The 14725-nt window shown below is 44.7% G+C and overlaps 1 protein-coding gene across 3 annotated transcripts in view; it reads left to right on the top strand.

The window, feature by feature from the left end:
* PITPNM3 (PITPNM family member 3) overlaps window positions 1-14725 on the top strand; it is a 497692-nt gene that overhangs the window by 400709 nt on the left and 82258 nt on the right. For all 3 annotated transcript variants that reach the window (XR_014470310.1, XR_014470311.1, XM_083172255.1), the window contains exon 9: window positions 1903-2075. Coding sequence is in view for 1 of the 3 variants with exons in the window: in XM_083172255.1 (XP_083028381.1) it covers window positions 1903-2075 (173 nt within the window). In the remaining 2 variants the exon portion in view is untranslated. The remainder of the gene's footprint in view (window positions 1-1902; window positions 2076-14725) is intronic.

Raw genomic sequence — 14725 nt, 5'->3', positions numbered from 1 at the left:
GCGGCCTACACACAGGGAGATGTGCTGCTGTGCGTTCTAAGTGACGTTAGATCGCTCCGAATGCTCAGCATTGCTCAGCACACAGCGTTGCATAGCAATGTGCCGCTGAGCAATCTGTCAGAGCCAGTGTTCTCTGGTGAGAAATCAAAAAAGGGGTATAGCACCCCCGCTACACAAAAATTAAAATAGCGGTTAGAGCCCGACAATATAGGGCAGAAAGTGAACCATTTGAGTGCAGAACCCCCAAAACCCTCCCTGTCCAGTTTCTCTGGTGAGAACACTGGCCCTGACACCGGCGATTATAGATTTATCGACCATGCTGGATATTAATCGTCGCGCCCATCGCTATCGATATGGCCCCTGCACACACACAGCGATGTAGGGCCATTTTCTGAGTGATCTATTCGAATTAAGTAATAATAATAATTAAGTAATATCGCTCAGAAAATGGCTTGAAATCACTACACGTGTCGGCCCCATTACACTGTTATTATAATATAGAATAAGGATCCATAATGTAATAATACTCGTCAGCAAGATGCAACCAGCAATTGTTTTATGTAATTAGTCAAAATACTGTAGGTTCCAGGTTGCTGCCTTTCTTCCATATAAAGTCATGTCCGCATATTAAAATGACTTCTGCGTGGATCAATCATTATCTCCAAGGGTGGTTTTCAGTTGTAATAAGCTGACAGAAATATGCCGACTACATTGATGAAATACTTTGCTCATTTATCTAGGTCTATTTAGCATATTTCCAATTAAATCAAGTTTCTGAAATGTTTTCAGATTTATTTGTGACTGCTTCTAATAGCTCTTCCACATACAACTACTTTATTTAAACTTTTATTTTCTATAATAGTGTTTTTTAAAGAACACAAAATATTATCATTTTTATCATATGAAAAATGTATATTCAAATATTAAGATTTTTTGTACAAAATATTACACATAACAGTTTTTTTTAAATTGCAATAGAAACAATTTATTATATAAAGGGGGTCTAACCCTAACCCCCCTCCTAGTGCCTAACCCAATCCCAAACACTCATATTAACCCAATCCCAAACACTCATAGTGGATCCATTGGCATTCTCTACATTGGGATTACTGTATCCAGATTTGGACTTGCCCACAGGGGTACAGGGGAAATTCCCAGTGGGTCCCACTGCCCACCGGATACACCCGAAATTATACATGTTATCTCATAGTGCACATGACTGTTGTGTATTCTCTACAGTACATTGCAGTTATTAATCTGGTATATCATCATGCATGGACTAGCAAACCTCTGTGGCAGCTGGCCACACCCCTAAACATGGGCCCCGACCACTATGTTTCCCCGGTGGGCCCTTACTGCCCCAGTCATTCACTGACTGTATCAGTATATTGACCATGCGGATCCCGACCACATCTCATATAAAAGGGTATTCTAGATACTGTAAGATTGGTAGAAGCTTGTTATAAAAGCAGTAGTAGGGCAGGTTGTTATAAATGTACAGGAACATACAGTATTACGGTATGTCGGACAAAGAAAACCAAAAAATTATTTGACCTTCAAGTTTAAAAAATAATGTTTTTTATTAAACTAATAAAAGTTATTTTGCTTATGAAATAACGATGGACTTTCAATATTAAGCATGTAAAAATAACATTTGCCGTTAACCTGGTAGGGAGCTTGAAGATAAGCCCCCTGTGTCATAGAGAGGTGATATAATCTATAAGTAATGTAACTATGAAAATATAATACAAATTTAGAACTGAGACGCTCTACAGTGTGGTTATTACAGTATATCACTGTTCCTTTATATGTATATACAGTACAGATAAATGTATTTTCAGTGATGAAAATAAATAAATAAAATTGTTCTGATTGGTTGATTCATTTTATTTTCACCCCCAGCATCCATTCAGGTGTTCTGAAAGATGATGTGGACTTTCCCCGAACAGGGAGCTCCAACCTTTGTGAAGTCATCCTGGAACGTTTCAACTTTGAGGTGTCAGACTTTTTCCTATTTGGCTCCCCTCTGGGGCTGGTTTTGGCTATGAGAAGGACAGTGTTGCCCGGACTTGATGGTAATATTTTTGGACTGCAATAGGTTTAAGTATTTTATTGCATAATTATAATTTTCAGCTCATAGGTGTAACATCATACTTGGGACTGGGTGTAAGGGAGTAAAATGATTTGCGAAAATACAGTATGTGATATAGGAAAGGTCACCAAAGTGAGAGAGGCTTTACTGTAGCTTACAATATGTGAAGGAAATACAGATATGTATGTGAGTTATTAAAAAGATGGATGTATAAAATAAATGAGAAACAGATATGCCAATTGGCGTAGCATAATTTCCATGGCATCGTTCATGCCCATTTGGCACTGGTATAACGTAGTCTATGCTCATGCAGACATGTGCATATACTGTATGGCGTATCTTTTACAGTTGCTAGAGGGCATGTGCAAATATAAGCAGCAGTATAATACAATACAGCAAGGGATAGAGGGCCACCTAAGGGGCGGATATAGTCACAATTAGCCAATGCTTTTGTGGCGTAAGCTGTAGACCACATGTATTGCGATTGTGCTGTGGATCCATTCGCACCACCCTGTTAGCTTCAGCAGAATGACAGGCTGCAGGTACTTTGGGGCATTGCAGAAACCAAGGGCAGGCTGATCTTGTTTTATGGATGTGCTGAAGCCAATTGCTGGGTCCCCAGATGCAGTTTCAGTGTTCCCAACAGGGCAATTTTAAAGCACATGGGGCAGATATATTTAGCCTTCACAAGAGATAAATACAAGTGTGATCAGGAGAGATAAATGTCCAGCCAATCAGCTCCTTACTGACTTTTTTCAAACACAGCCTGTAACATGGCAGTTAGCAGGTGATTGGCTGGACGTTTATCTCTCTTTATCACCCTCACATTTATCTCTTGTTAAGGCTTAATACATCTGCCCCATACTGTTTAACCTGAGGGTTACTCATGGGCAGGCTGATGTTCATGCTGTGGATCCGATGCGGCATCTCCAGATGCAGATAGCAGATCTGAGAAGCTGGCAAAAAATACCATGTGCAACATTAGCCTCTGCACAACATTAGCCTCTGCACTCTGCAGATTTGCTATGGCTGAACATGTAGTAACCATCTATACTGCAATGTCAGATGCTATTTCCAACAGGAACCCACCTATTCAATGCTACCGTTTCCAACACCATTGAAGGTGGATATCAACAAAACAGATCCGACTTTAAAAGAAGTTGGATCTGTTTTGTTGGAAATGGCCGTGGATTGTCGAATTCACGGCTTTTTCTAGAAAATCCAAGAATTTTTTTTATGGAAGGACAGTGATTTGCTGCAATCGCTAGCATGAAATTCTGTAGTTGGCGAACGACACTGATGGCGCTTGACTCCTATAAGAACGATGATGTTTAGAATATTGATATGATGTTCATATATAAAAAGATCAAAAGATAGTATGTATCAGCAGTGGCGTAGCTACGTTTTGGGCGCCCCGCCGCCGTTAGGGGGGGGCGCCCCCCGCCGCCGTTAGGGGGGGGGCGCCCCCCGCCGCCCATGCAAACCCCCCCAATCCCCCGCAGCCTTACCTTTCGTGGTGGTCCCGGCGGCTCCGTTCTTCTGCTGAGGACCACCACTAAATGGCCGCCCCCATACAGCAGACAGTCTCTGCACCTTTATACCATACCGAACTCACAAGGAATCTTATTTCACCGTGTTCATAAAGGTATCTTTTTATCACCTTGTGCAGGGTGTCTCAAAGAAAAATGTGGCATACTGTACTTACAGCACAACCAACATGTCACACCAGGGGTCTGAGTCGACGAGACTGAGACCTCTGGTGGGGACCTGGACTGGTACCTGAACCGGGGAGGTTGGAGAGGACCCTTACGCATATGATGTGTGACAGTGCACCCGAAGCCAATGAACAGTCAGTGGTAAAATACAACCGAGTTTTATTAGCAGATGGTTGTAATAGACAGGCAGTAAAGTATGCAGATGATATAGTACAGTCTATGCAGATAGCGATACTTTACAGCTGGATGATGATGGTATGGTATCGATGGTGGAACATCGGATCCAGAATATCGGATATGGAGCTGAAGACTGTGGGTCCGGAATGACGGACGGAAACTGGAAGCAGGAGATCCGGAATATCGGATTTAGCGATGATGGAACATCGATGGTTAGCGATGATGGAACATCGGAAGGACCAGAGTCCCGGAGCTAGGCTTGAGTGCTGGGCTGTGGATGCAGGATCGCAGGAGATGGAATAACCTGGAACTTCACAGGAGATGGAATGCCTGGAGTACACTGCAGCATAGGAGAAACAACACCAGCAGGAATACACTTGCACGGAGACAAGGACAGCTGAACACACACTGGAGACAACTGAAGCACTAGCAATGGTTCTGAGAGCTCCCAGCATACTTATACCCACTGAGTGGCCAGGATTGGCCGGGCAGGTATGACTGGGAGATCAGAACCATCAGGATTGGACAGTGCAAACATGTGACTGGGAAAAACATGGCAGCCCCCATGTCTGCTATGGCGGGAAAGAGTGTTTGTGCACGCCATGCTTGTGGCCAGGAGCAATGGCGGCGGACAGACGGATTGCCGTGCACTGGATACTGTCACTGGGGGTCAGGATAGCGGTGCGCCGCGCAGCCGCGGACTCCGCAGCGCTGAGAGGACTGGAGGATGGCAGCGATGATGGCGCACGGCAGGCAGGACGCCGGCAGGGATGACCTCTGAACCGCAAGCTGAGCCTGCGGAGGCACTTAGCCGGTAAGATAGCCTGTCTGAGTACTCGGATCGTGACACAACATTGATGTACATATAGCGGTTTCTTTTGTGGTGTTTTAGTGGATCCTGACCAATTACCTCACACATAGGTGGTGTGTGGAATAAAATAAAAAATGGTCTTACTGTCATATATCAATTTATTAAAACATCACAAGACAAAGAATAAAAAGTAAAAAAAAAAGTTTAAAACACTACCTGAGTGGTGACCTGGAGTGGACACGGTCACAACCCAGGTGTACAAGATCAGTCACTCCTTAAGCCAACGCGTTTCAACAGCTTACCGCTGTCTTTATTAAGGCTGCAGAGTGACTAAATCTGCAGCTTCCTATATACCGTGCTGAACAACTATTTCTGGTTTAGTCAATTTGACTTCCGGTCCTTTCGTTATTTAAAATTAAATACTTAATCCTTATAATTGAGATTTAACTCACTTCACCGGACATCCCTTCGGACATTTAGGTGTATGATACTTACTGTATGTTTTTAAATGCTTCCGTGTGCTGAAAAGTGGACTTTCACTCCACATATATCAAACTTCCGGCGTTTGGAACGCACGGAAGTGACGTTAGGTACACCGCAAGTGTGGTTTCACACAGGCGGCATTCCTTAGCGTCCTATCAATAGAGTGTGGGGGGATCAATAGGATGTTGTGGGGGGAGTTAAGCCTTCCCCTTTTAACTACATCATCGGGACACAAGGAAGTTCAATCGGGTGGAATCGGGTGGAACGCATATGTGCTAGTCCTACCAATCGCTATATTAATCACGCGAACCGAAAGTATGGTGCTTCCCAGGTACTACGTTCGTTCATTCGTCTACATCAAGGATTTTAGTTTAAAGACCATCACCAATATTTGATATACGGGGTGAATTTAACAATGGTTCTCAATGATAATCCCTAAAAAAGCCTTATAATGGTTTTTAGATAATTTGCAGTTTACCAGCAAGGTACACTCACTGCAATATTAATATCTAACATTAATGCAAACATGCAACTTGGATTGTTAAAATCATTGTGAATAACAGATATTCATTAGCATATAGAAAAAACAATTTTGATAGACTCCATATGCAGTACCCCAGTGTATTAACAGTACCAGCAATAATGAAACATGACACTAAAATTATATACAAAGTAAGTTGATTAGTTTAAAAACCATTTAATTTCAAACTCATGGTTAGACCATTTGGAGACAGGGCATTTAGGTCATAGATCCAGCGCATCTCCGTCTTTGCCAGCTGGGAATCTCTATTCCTATGTCTCCAATTCGTTCTAATCCATCCCAATCCCCAAAAAACAGTTATAGCATCAAAATATAAACTGTCTATATTTGAATACCCTATCATTGAGCATAATTTCAGGGAATTTGGTGATGGATGAGGGGCATGCTCTACATATGGAGCAGTCGCCACACCGGTAGAAACCTTTGTTGCGAATAGTTTCTCCCAATAGTTTCTCCATGTAGGCGCTTGATACTAACTTATCTTTAATGTTTGGAGCCCGTCTGTAGATAAATTGAGGTCTTTCCGGGAGTAAATTCACCAAAACTGGATCTTTCAATAATAAGGCCCAATACTTCTTAAACCCGGAATATTGAGTATTGAATGATAATTGATAGGTATTCCTCTTACTAGCAGTCACTTTATTTTTCAACAATTCTCAAATTTCAATTGGGAATCTCTTTGGTCTTCTTAAGTGCTCTATTTAATATTTTAGGTTCATAATCCTTCTCTAAAATTTTTGATGTCATCCGGGCTGCGCTTTCATTGAAATTCTGTTCATTAGAGCAATTTCTTCTGAGCCTAATGTATTGGCCTTTTGGTAAATTTTCAAGCCATTTGTTTAGGTGATTGCTCTTGGGATGAATATACAGTATGTATTTAAGTCCGATGGTTTATTATAAACAGTAGTTTCAATCTTACCATTATCAATATAAATTTTTAAGTCTAAAAAGTTGACCTCTATTTTACTAATATTGAATGTTAAATGGATGTTCAGATTATTCTAATTTAAATATTCACAGAAATTTTGCAATGTATCTAATTCACCTCTCCAAATAAAAAGGACATCATCGATGTACCTCCACCACCAGACCAGGTGCACCCCAGCTATGGGCCTGCCAAACACACTGATCTTCCTATCTTTCCATGAATGTATTGGCATAGCGGAGGGCAAACTTGGTCCCCATTGTGGTCCCAATGTCCTGCATATAGAAAGTGCCATCAAAATTAAAGTAATTTCTACTTAAAATTAATTCAATACCCTCTATTAGAAAATTTTGTAACTCAGTTTCCATAGATGTAGCCTCTAATGTTTTTTTAATTGCTGCTAACCCGTCCACGTGTCGTATTATTGTATATAGCGACGTGACTTCAGCAGTTACCAGACACAATTCTTCACTCCAACTTACATTATCTAATTTATTCAGAACGTCTTTAGTGTCCTGTAGGTAGGATTTATTTTTAATTACTAATGGCTGTAGATGGTGATCGATAAATGAAGATAGGTTAGCTGTAATGCTATTTGTGCCAGCTATTATGGGATGGCCTGGGGGGGTTGTGGTTCTTTTGTGGACCTTCAGCAATAAGTAAAGTACAGGTATTGAAAAATCGGTATTCACTAAAAACTCAGCAGTTTCTGTGCTCAAAGTCTCATTAGTTGTAAAATGATCTATCAACATTTTGAAGTTGGTGAAAATTGTATTTGGAGGATCTGTTCGCAGTTTCCTGTAAGTTTAGCCGTCATTGATCTGGCATAAAACTTCTGTACCATACATTGATTTGTTCAAGATGACTATTCCCGCCCTCCCTGCCCACCATCTGTCCCCCCTCTCCCTGCCCACCATCTGTACCCCACTCTCCCTGCCCACCATCTGTCCCACACTCTCCCTGCCCACCATCTGTCCCCCTCTCCCTGCCAATCATCTGTCCCCCCTCTCCCTGCCCACCATCTGACCCCCTCTCCCTGCCCACCATCTATCCTCCCCTCCCTGCCCACCATCTGTCCCCCCTCTCCCTGCCAACCATCTGCCCCCCCTCTCCCTGCCCATCACATCTCCCCCCTCTCTCTGCCCATCATATCTCCCCCCTCTCTCTGCCCAGCATCTGCCGCCTTCTCCCTTATTATCTGTCCCCCATCCCTCCCTGCCCACCATCTGACCCCCCTCTCCCTGCCCACCATCTATCCTCCCCTCCCTGCCCACCATCTGTCCCCCCTCTCCCTGCCCACCATCTGTCCCCCACTCTCCCTGCCCACCATCTGTCCCCCACTCCCCCTGCCCACCATCTGTCCCCCTCGCTCCCTGCCAACCATCTGCCCCCCCTCTCCCTGCCCATCACATCTCCCCGTCTCTCTGCCCATCATATCTCCCCCCTCTCTCTGCCTAGCATCTGCCACCTTCTCCCTTTTTATTATATGTCCCCCATCCCTCTCTGCCCAGCATCTGTCCCCCATCTCCATACCATCTGCCCCCTCTCCCCACATCTGGACCACCCTCTCTACCCAGCATCTGTGCCCCCTCTCCCTTCCCAGCATCTATCCACCCTTTACCTCCCCAGCATCTGTTACTCTCTCTTTGCCCACCATCTGTCCTCATTTTCCCTGCCCACCATCTGTACCCCTCTCACTGCCCTCCATCTGTCCCCCCCCTTTCCCTGCCAACCATCTGTCTTCCTCTCCTTTCCCACCATATCTCCCTCTCTGTCTGCCCAGAATATCTCCCACTCTCTCTGACCAGCATTCGTACCCCCTCCGCCTGCCCATCACCTGGCCCACCTATCCCTGACCATCATGTGTCCCCAATCTCTCCCTGTTCAGCATCTGCCCCTCTTCCCACATCTGCACCCCCATTCTCTCTACCCAGCATCTGTTCCCCCAATCTCTCTGCAGCATCTAAGGGAGGGCGCAAATTATAGATTTTGCAGGAGGGTGCCGCGCACCATAGCACCGGCCCTGCTAAAAAGTACTTTAATACTATTCCTCAACAGTTAATGTACTTTAGTAAATATCTTTAAAGGTTATAAAATCTGTTGCACCCATTGTCACAGTCCTTTTAAATATGGTAAAGCGATTGAGTCTATCATAAGCTTCCCATATTACATATTGTTCAATTTCTTGTTTAAAAATGTCAGTTGCTCTAGTATCCTTTCACTGAGGGAGCCTAGATAATCATGTCATGTATATATTGCTCAGTTGCCCTATGTTATAATTAATTAAATGAACGCTGCAGTTTAATCATTCCTAGAAGTTCCTGAGGGGATAAAACTAACACTATTTTTAATATGAGCATTGCAGCAATTAATGATCAGCCTGCTAGAAAGTCTAGACTAACTGGAATTGAAAGTATAAAGGGATTATAATTAAAAAAAATCAGATGAAATCTGTCAACCAGTGAGCTCTCATACAATACATTGTACATAATTACATAGAAATATTATATAGAATGTGACAGAAGATAAGAACCATTTGGCCCATCTAATTTGCCCCTTTTTTTTACCTTATTGTTACTCCTAAATCCTATTGATCCTTATTTCTTTCTAAGGATATCCTTATGTCCAGTGACCTCCGTGTAGGATGGGGCTGCGGCTGGCCGTGATGCTCCTCCGATGCCGCAGCTGCTGGTCCTCACTGGTCCTTGCTGCTTCTGCCCCTGGGGCAATATATATATAAAATGGAGACATTTAATTTGGCAAAGGACCTGGATGACAGGAGAGAAAACTTAAACAATGGTCTTAGACCTCTTACTATGGGGAGAAATGGATACAAATGACCCTTTGAGCAGGAATTGGATGGATGACCTTTTCTCTCTCAAACAAATACAAATTAAGCAAAGCAAAACCTGGTGGAATAAGAACACCTTTGATAACTACCTTAAGAACAATATAACACCAAGGGGATTATGGCCTACAGTCTTTCCCACATACGAACTTGCAACCGAAGATCTGAAAAAAAGAGTGGGAAAACACCCTAATGCTGCCCATACACTTGTGCGATTTCATTCGATGCGATCCCGGGTTTGAGTTCCCTTGAAGCTCAGCATTCGATAAATCGCATGAAAAAAGCATTTTAGTGCATTCGATCATGCGATTTATCAAACGCACCATTCGATAAAAAAGGGTGGGTGGAAGAGGAGGGGCCAGGAAGTGACCAGAACTCTTCAAGAATTGCACTTCGCCGTTTAAAAAAATCACATGCGCACAAAACAGCATTCGACCGCACATACAATTTGAGAAATATGTGTAGCACATAAGACCGTGAGACACGACATTCGAGCAGCATGCTCGCGCATTGCGTCGAATGGCACACATTTTGTGCATACAATCATTCGATTTCTCGGCCAGATGAGGTCGAAATCGAAGGATTGTATACAATATCTCACAATTGTATGGGCAGCTTAAAACACAATGCTCAAGGGATCTAATCAAGATCCTGATAAAACGGAGGCGTGGTCACGGCGGTGTGGGAGTGAGGAGGTCGGAGTGTGAGCTCCCTGGCAGGTGCATGGATCCTATCCGACACTGACCTGAACGCCGCGCCGAGCAGCCATTACCCGGGCACCTGAGCAGAGCATATCCGGCGCTTGTTTGCCCTGCTCGTGACATAAGCCGCCCACAGTGAGCCCGACGAGAGGTGTAAGCAGTGAGACGTCATCCGTACACGCCGCATCTACGTCTCTGACACAACCCCGGGTGAGAGCCGGAGACGTTGAAGGAGACGGGGCGAGCATGCGACGGAGGCAAACAGGCAAGCATCATTGCTGCCGCCTACACGCACAATACAGCTGAGACCGATAGCAGCCCACGGCAACGGTCACGAACGGCCCTGGCCGCGACCGCACATGAAGCCAGAGAGCCAGAGACGCTGAAAGAAAAGGGGAGAGCAGGGACTGAAGCAAGTAGGGGAGCACCTCCACTTCTGCTACAGCCCACCCGCACCGCAGCAGCAGAAGCCGACAGCAGCCCATAGTGACGGTCAGGATTGGCCTCGGTCACAACTACGCCTAAGCCACAGTGAGCAGCATGAGGCAGATGCCAGCGAAAGAAGCCGATTAACCCTGCATACGCTGGTGCTCAGCAGCAATCCATAGCCCTCAGGTCTGGCCTGGACCCACCGCATAGAGGTACTTTCATACACTGGGTGAAAGGAAAGCTGTTGAATCAATAGAAAGATAAGGCCACTACTGCTGAAAGAAAAGAAAAAGGCACATAAGTAGCAGGCTCGGAGCCCCGATATCCACAGTGAACAGCAGCGTCAATCTGGTGCAGTATTACTTGCTTACCCTTTTTTGAAATTCTGTTATATTGTGGCATAAATAGACTGAGCGAGGGGGTCTGCTTCAGTCTCTGGTTTTGTGACGGACTGAATAGGAATAAATTGTGGTAACCTGGGCAAATACGGCCAGCCATCCCTGTACTCGGTAGTATAGGGCCTTTTTGCTGGGACTAGAGCACTCCAGAATAAAAACAGCATCATCGCATAAGGCCTGGGTCAGTTTCGGGCTTTTTTCAGGGCGAATTCAAGTCTCTTTAGTACAAAACTCTCAAGGGCCTAATTAACTATCCAGGCGAAGCTCCGACACCGGGTCATCTGGACATAATTAATATATCTTTGCAACGCCCAATACTGGACAGAGCTTTTGCATATATTCATAAAATGGGCAAGACTGGTAACACTGCAGCGGCTGCCCGCCTTGAGAGATATGCCCGTGCCCAAGGTGAAAATCCACCACAAACCCCGACGTCGACACCACAATCCACTCCGTCAAAAAATAAAAGTCCCTCCAGTAGTCCAGAAATCACGCTCCAGCAAGTGCTGGAGGCAATAAAGAACAGTGAGCAACGTTTATCTGAGCAAATAACTACTGTGCAACCGAGATGTCACTAATTAAGGGCGAGCTCAAAATTACAACGGAGAGAATTACAGAAACTTAGGTGCGAATATCAGCTCTGGAGGATATGAACAATGAATGGGTTCACAAGGTTAAAAATCTGTCTCAGCAGATGGCAGAAATGAAGTCCAAACTACTGGATATCGAAGGCAGATCAAGGAGAAACAATCTCCGATTTGTTGGACTGCCTGAATCACAGGAGGGGGTAGACGCACCCAAGTTTATTATAAAATGGTTAATAGAGAAATTTGGGAAAAATTCTTTTTCAGACCAATTCGCGGTAGAAAGAGCCCATCGGGTGCCATCCCGACCCTTACCGCCAGGTGCCCCCCCACGTACATTAATTGTAAAGATCCTGAACTTTCAAGACCGAGATACTATACTACGCTTAATCCGGACAGAGGGCGCACTTGAATGGAACGGGACAAGGGTATCAGTGTTCCCGGACTTTGCCTTGGAAGTCCAGAAGGACAGAGACAAATTCAATGTGATCAAAAAAAGGCTCAGGGAATGCAATTTGAAATACTCCATGATGTTCCCCTCCAAGCTATGGGTAGTAGCAGATAATGAAGTAATATTCTTCCAGACCCCAAATAAAGCTGCATAATGGCTGGATAGCCAGGCCCCGGGAGACCGGCAGTTGGCGACGGTGTAGGCAGATGATAATAATGTAACTTACAATACAGTCTCTTTGCCAGGGAGCTCCCCACATATTGGTGGCCTTATCAATAGCCTCCCAGTATGTGGGAGATGTCAATGTTGGTATATATGTTTTTATCTATGTATTTTCTTTATTTTTTTGTTTCTTTCTTGTTTTTTTTGTTTTTCATGTTTTGTCAGCAGAATGGGTATGGGGGTGGGGGACTAGGTATGCCAGGGGCAGATAGGTATACAGGGTGGGGGGAGGGGGGGTACTTGGGGGGTTGGTATGTATGTGGTGTGTATGAAAATTGTACAGGCATAACTTTACTAAAAATGCAAAATAGTAACAATGCTTTAGTGGATGAAAAAGCACGGTCTACCTTTTTGGTATATAACGAGCTGGAAATTGTTTCACCCCCAACACTAGATGATTAAGGTACTGGTGTGGAATGTGAGGGGGATTAATGAAAAAATAAAACGATCCTTGGTTTTAAACCAACTCAGGCACTATGGGGCTGATATTGTGTGTCTAACCGAGACACACTTGGTAGGGGGTAAGTTAATGACCCTCAAGAAACCCTGGGTGGGACACACATATCATGCCCCATTTACCTCCTCCTCGCGGGGTGTATCTGTCCTTATTAGGAAAACGCTGGCATATACGTGCAACAGGGTCAGCATAGATCCAAGTGGCCGATATGTGTTTATTGACTGTGTTATTAATTCCACACCTCTGCTTTTGCTGGCAATTTATATCCCCCCCCCCCCATTCTCTTTTGACGTCCTGATAAGAGCCTCTGACTTTGTAATCTCATCACCGAGTGCCAACATCATATGCATGGGGGATTTTAATAATACTTTAGATCCTCAGCTAGATAGATGGAGGAAAGGCCAGCCGGGAGTGGCCCGGAGTAATATGGGCTTCACAAATTTTGTGCAAGACATGGGGTGGATTGACCCCTGGAGAGCACGCAATCCTAAGGCAGTACAATTCTCTTGTTATTCTGCAACACATCATACATTCGCCAGGATAGACCTTGCGTTGGTCTCCAGCGGTCTTATGCCCCAAATTCAGAAGATAGAATACAAGCCTAGGGGGATATCCGATCACTCGCCTCTATTGTTGGAGTTTTCTGAGGCAGATACTGGGGGCGGGGGCTTCTGGAGATTCAACGCAGGATGGCTAAAGTATATAGACCTTGAAGGTGAATTGATAAACCAATGGAAGGAATTCTGGGAGATAAATCAAGGATCGGCAAGTCCGGCTGTAACTTGGGACACCTTCAAGGCCTTTATACGCGGGACTTTAAAAAAATGTATATCTGGTATAAAAAGTGCAAGTAAAAAACGGATTGAGAGGAAGGAAAAGAACTGTATTGAGGCGGAAATTAAATACCTAACGGGGAACACTCCTGAAACTCAACAGACATGGAGGGATGCCCAAGCCGAATGGCTGGATATAACAAAAGAGGAAAACTTAAAAATGATGGCCTATAGATCCCAGAATAACTACCAGAATTCTGACCGAGCAGGAAAATATCTTGCTTACATAGCACGGGTTGAACAGCCCTCAAATAACATTGGGACTATCAGAAATGTAGCAGGGAATTTAATTAGCTCCACCCCACAGATAGGTCAGGAATTAAAAAACTATTTTAGCCAATTATACGTCAGCCCGTTAGAACATGATGCCCCCCAAATAAAGCGCTACATGGCCCAAATTGATCTTCCAATTTTAAGTATAGAAGATAGCCTGGAAATGGAATCCCCCCTCGACATAGAAGAAGTGAGAAATGCAATCAGAGATCTCCCTGCAGGTAAAGTTCCCGGGTTGGATGGTATACCATCGGAGGTGTATAAAAAGTTTGTGGACATATTGGCCCCTATGTTGCATGAGACTTTAGAACAATGCTTTGAGGGGAATAGCATCCCCGATTCGATGTTGGAGGCTAAAATAGTGGTCCTATTGAAGCAAGGTAAAGTAGAAACAGAACTAGATTTCTACCGCCCCATCTCTCTCCTGGCCACAGAAGCCAAGATTTTGGCCAAAATATTGGCAAATAGGCTAAATCCGCATATTTTGAAAATTATCCACCCAGATCAAACGGGCTTTATGCCCGGGAAAGCCACTTCCATCAATATACAGATGGGTCTTGTCCCATCCTTGCTGGCGGGTCGCCATGGCGTCTGCGCTGGCGACCCGCCAGCAGCCACACCAGCGAATGCACTGAGACGCGCGTGCGTCTCACGCGCGTCTCAGTCTCCGTCGCCAGCGCGACGGAAACCCTGTCCGTCTCCGCCTCAGGGAGACGGACAGGGTTAGGGGGGGTTAGGGGGGATGCGGGCAGGCGGCGGGGACCCCGGGTTACCGCCGGCAAGCC

The sequence above is a fragment of the Crinia signifera genome, chromosome 2 (genome assembly GCF_055691185.1).
Source record: "Crinia signifera chromosome 2, ASM5569118v1, whole genome shotgun sequence".
NCBI classification, from domain to species: domain Eukaryota; kingdom Metazoa; phylum Chordata; class Amphibia; order Anura; family Myobatrachidae; genus Crinia; species Crinia signifera.
Note: the sequence above shows the minus strand (reverse complement) of the source record. Positions and strands in the feature narration are given on the sequence as shown.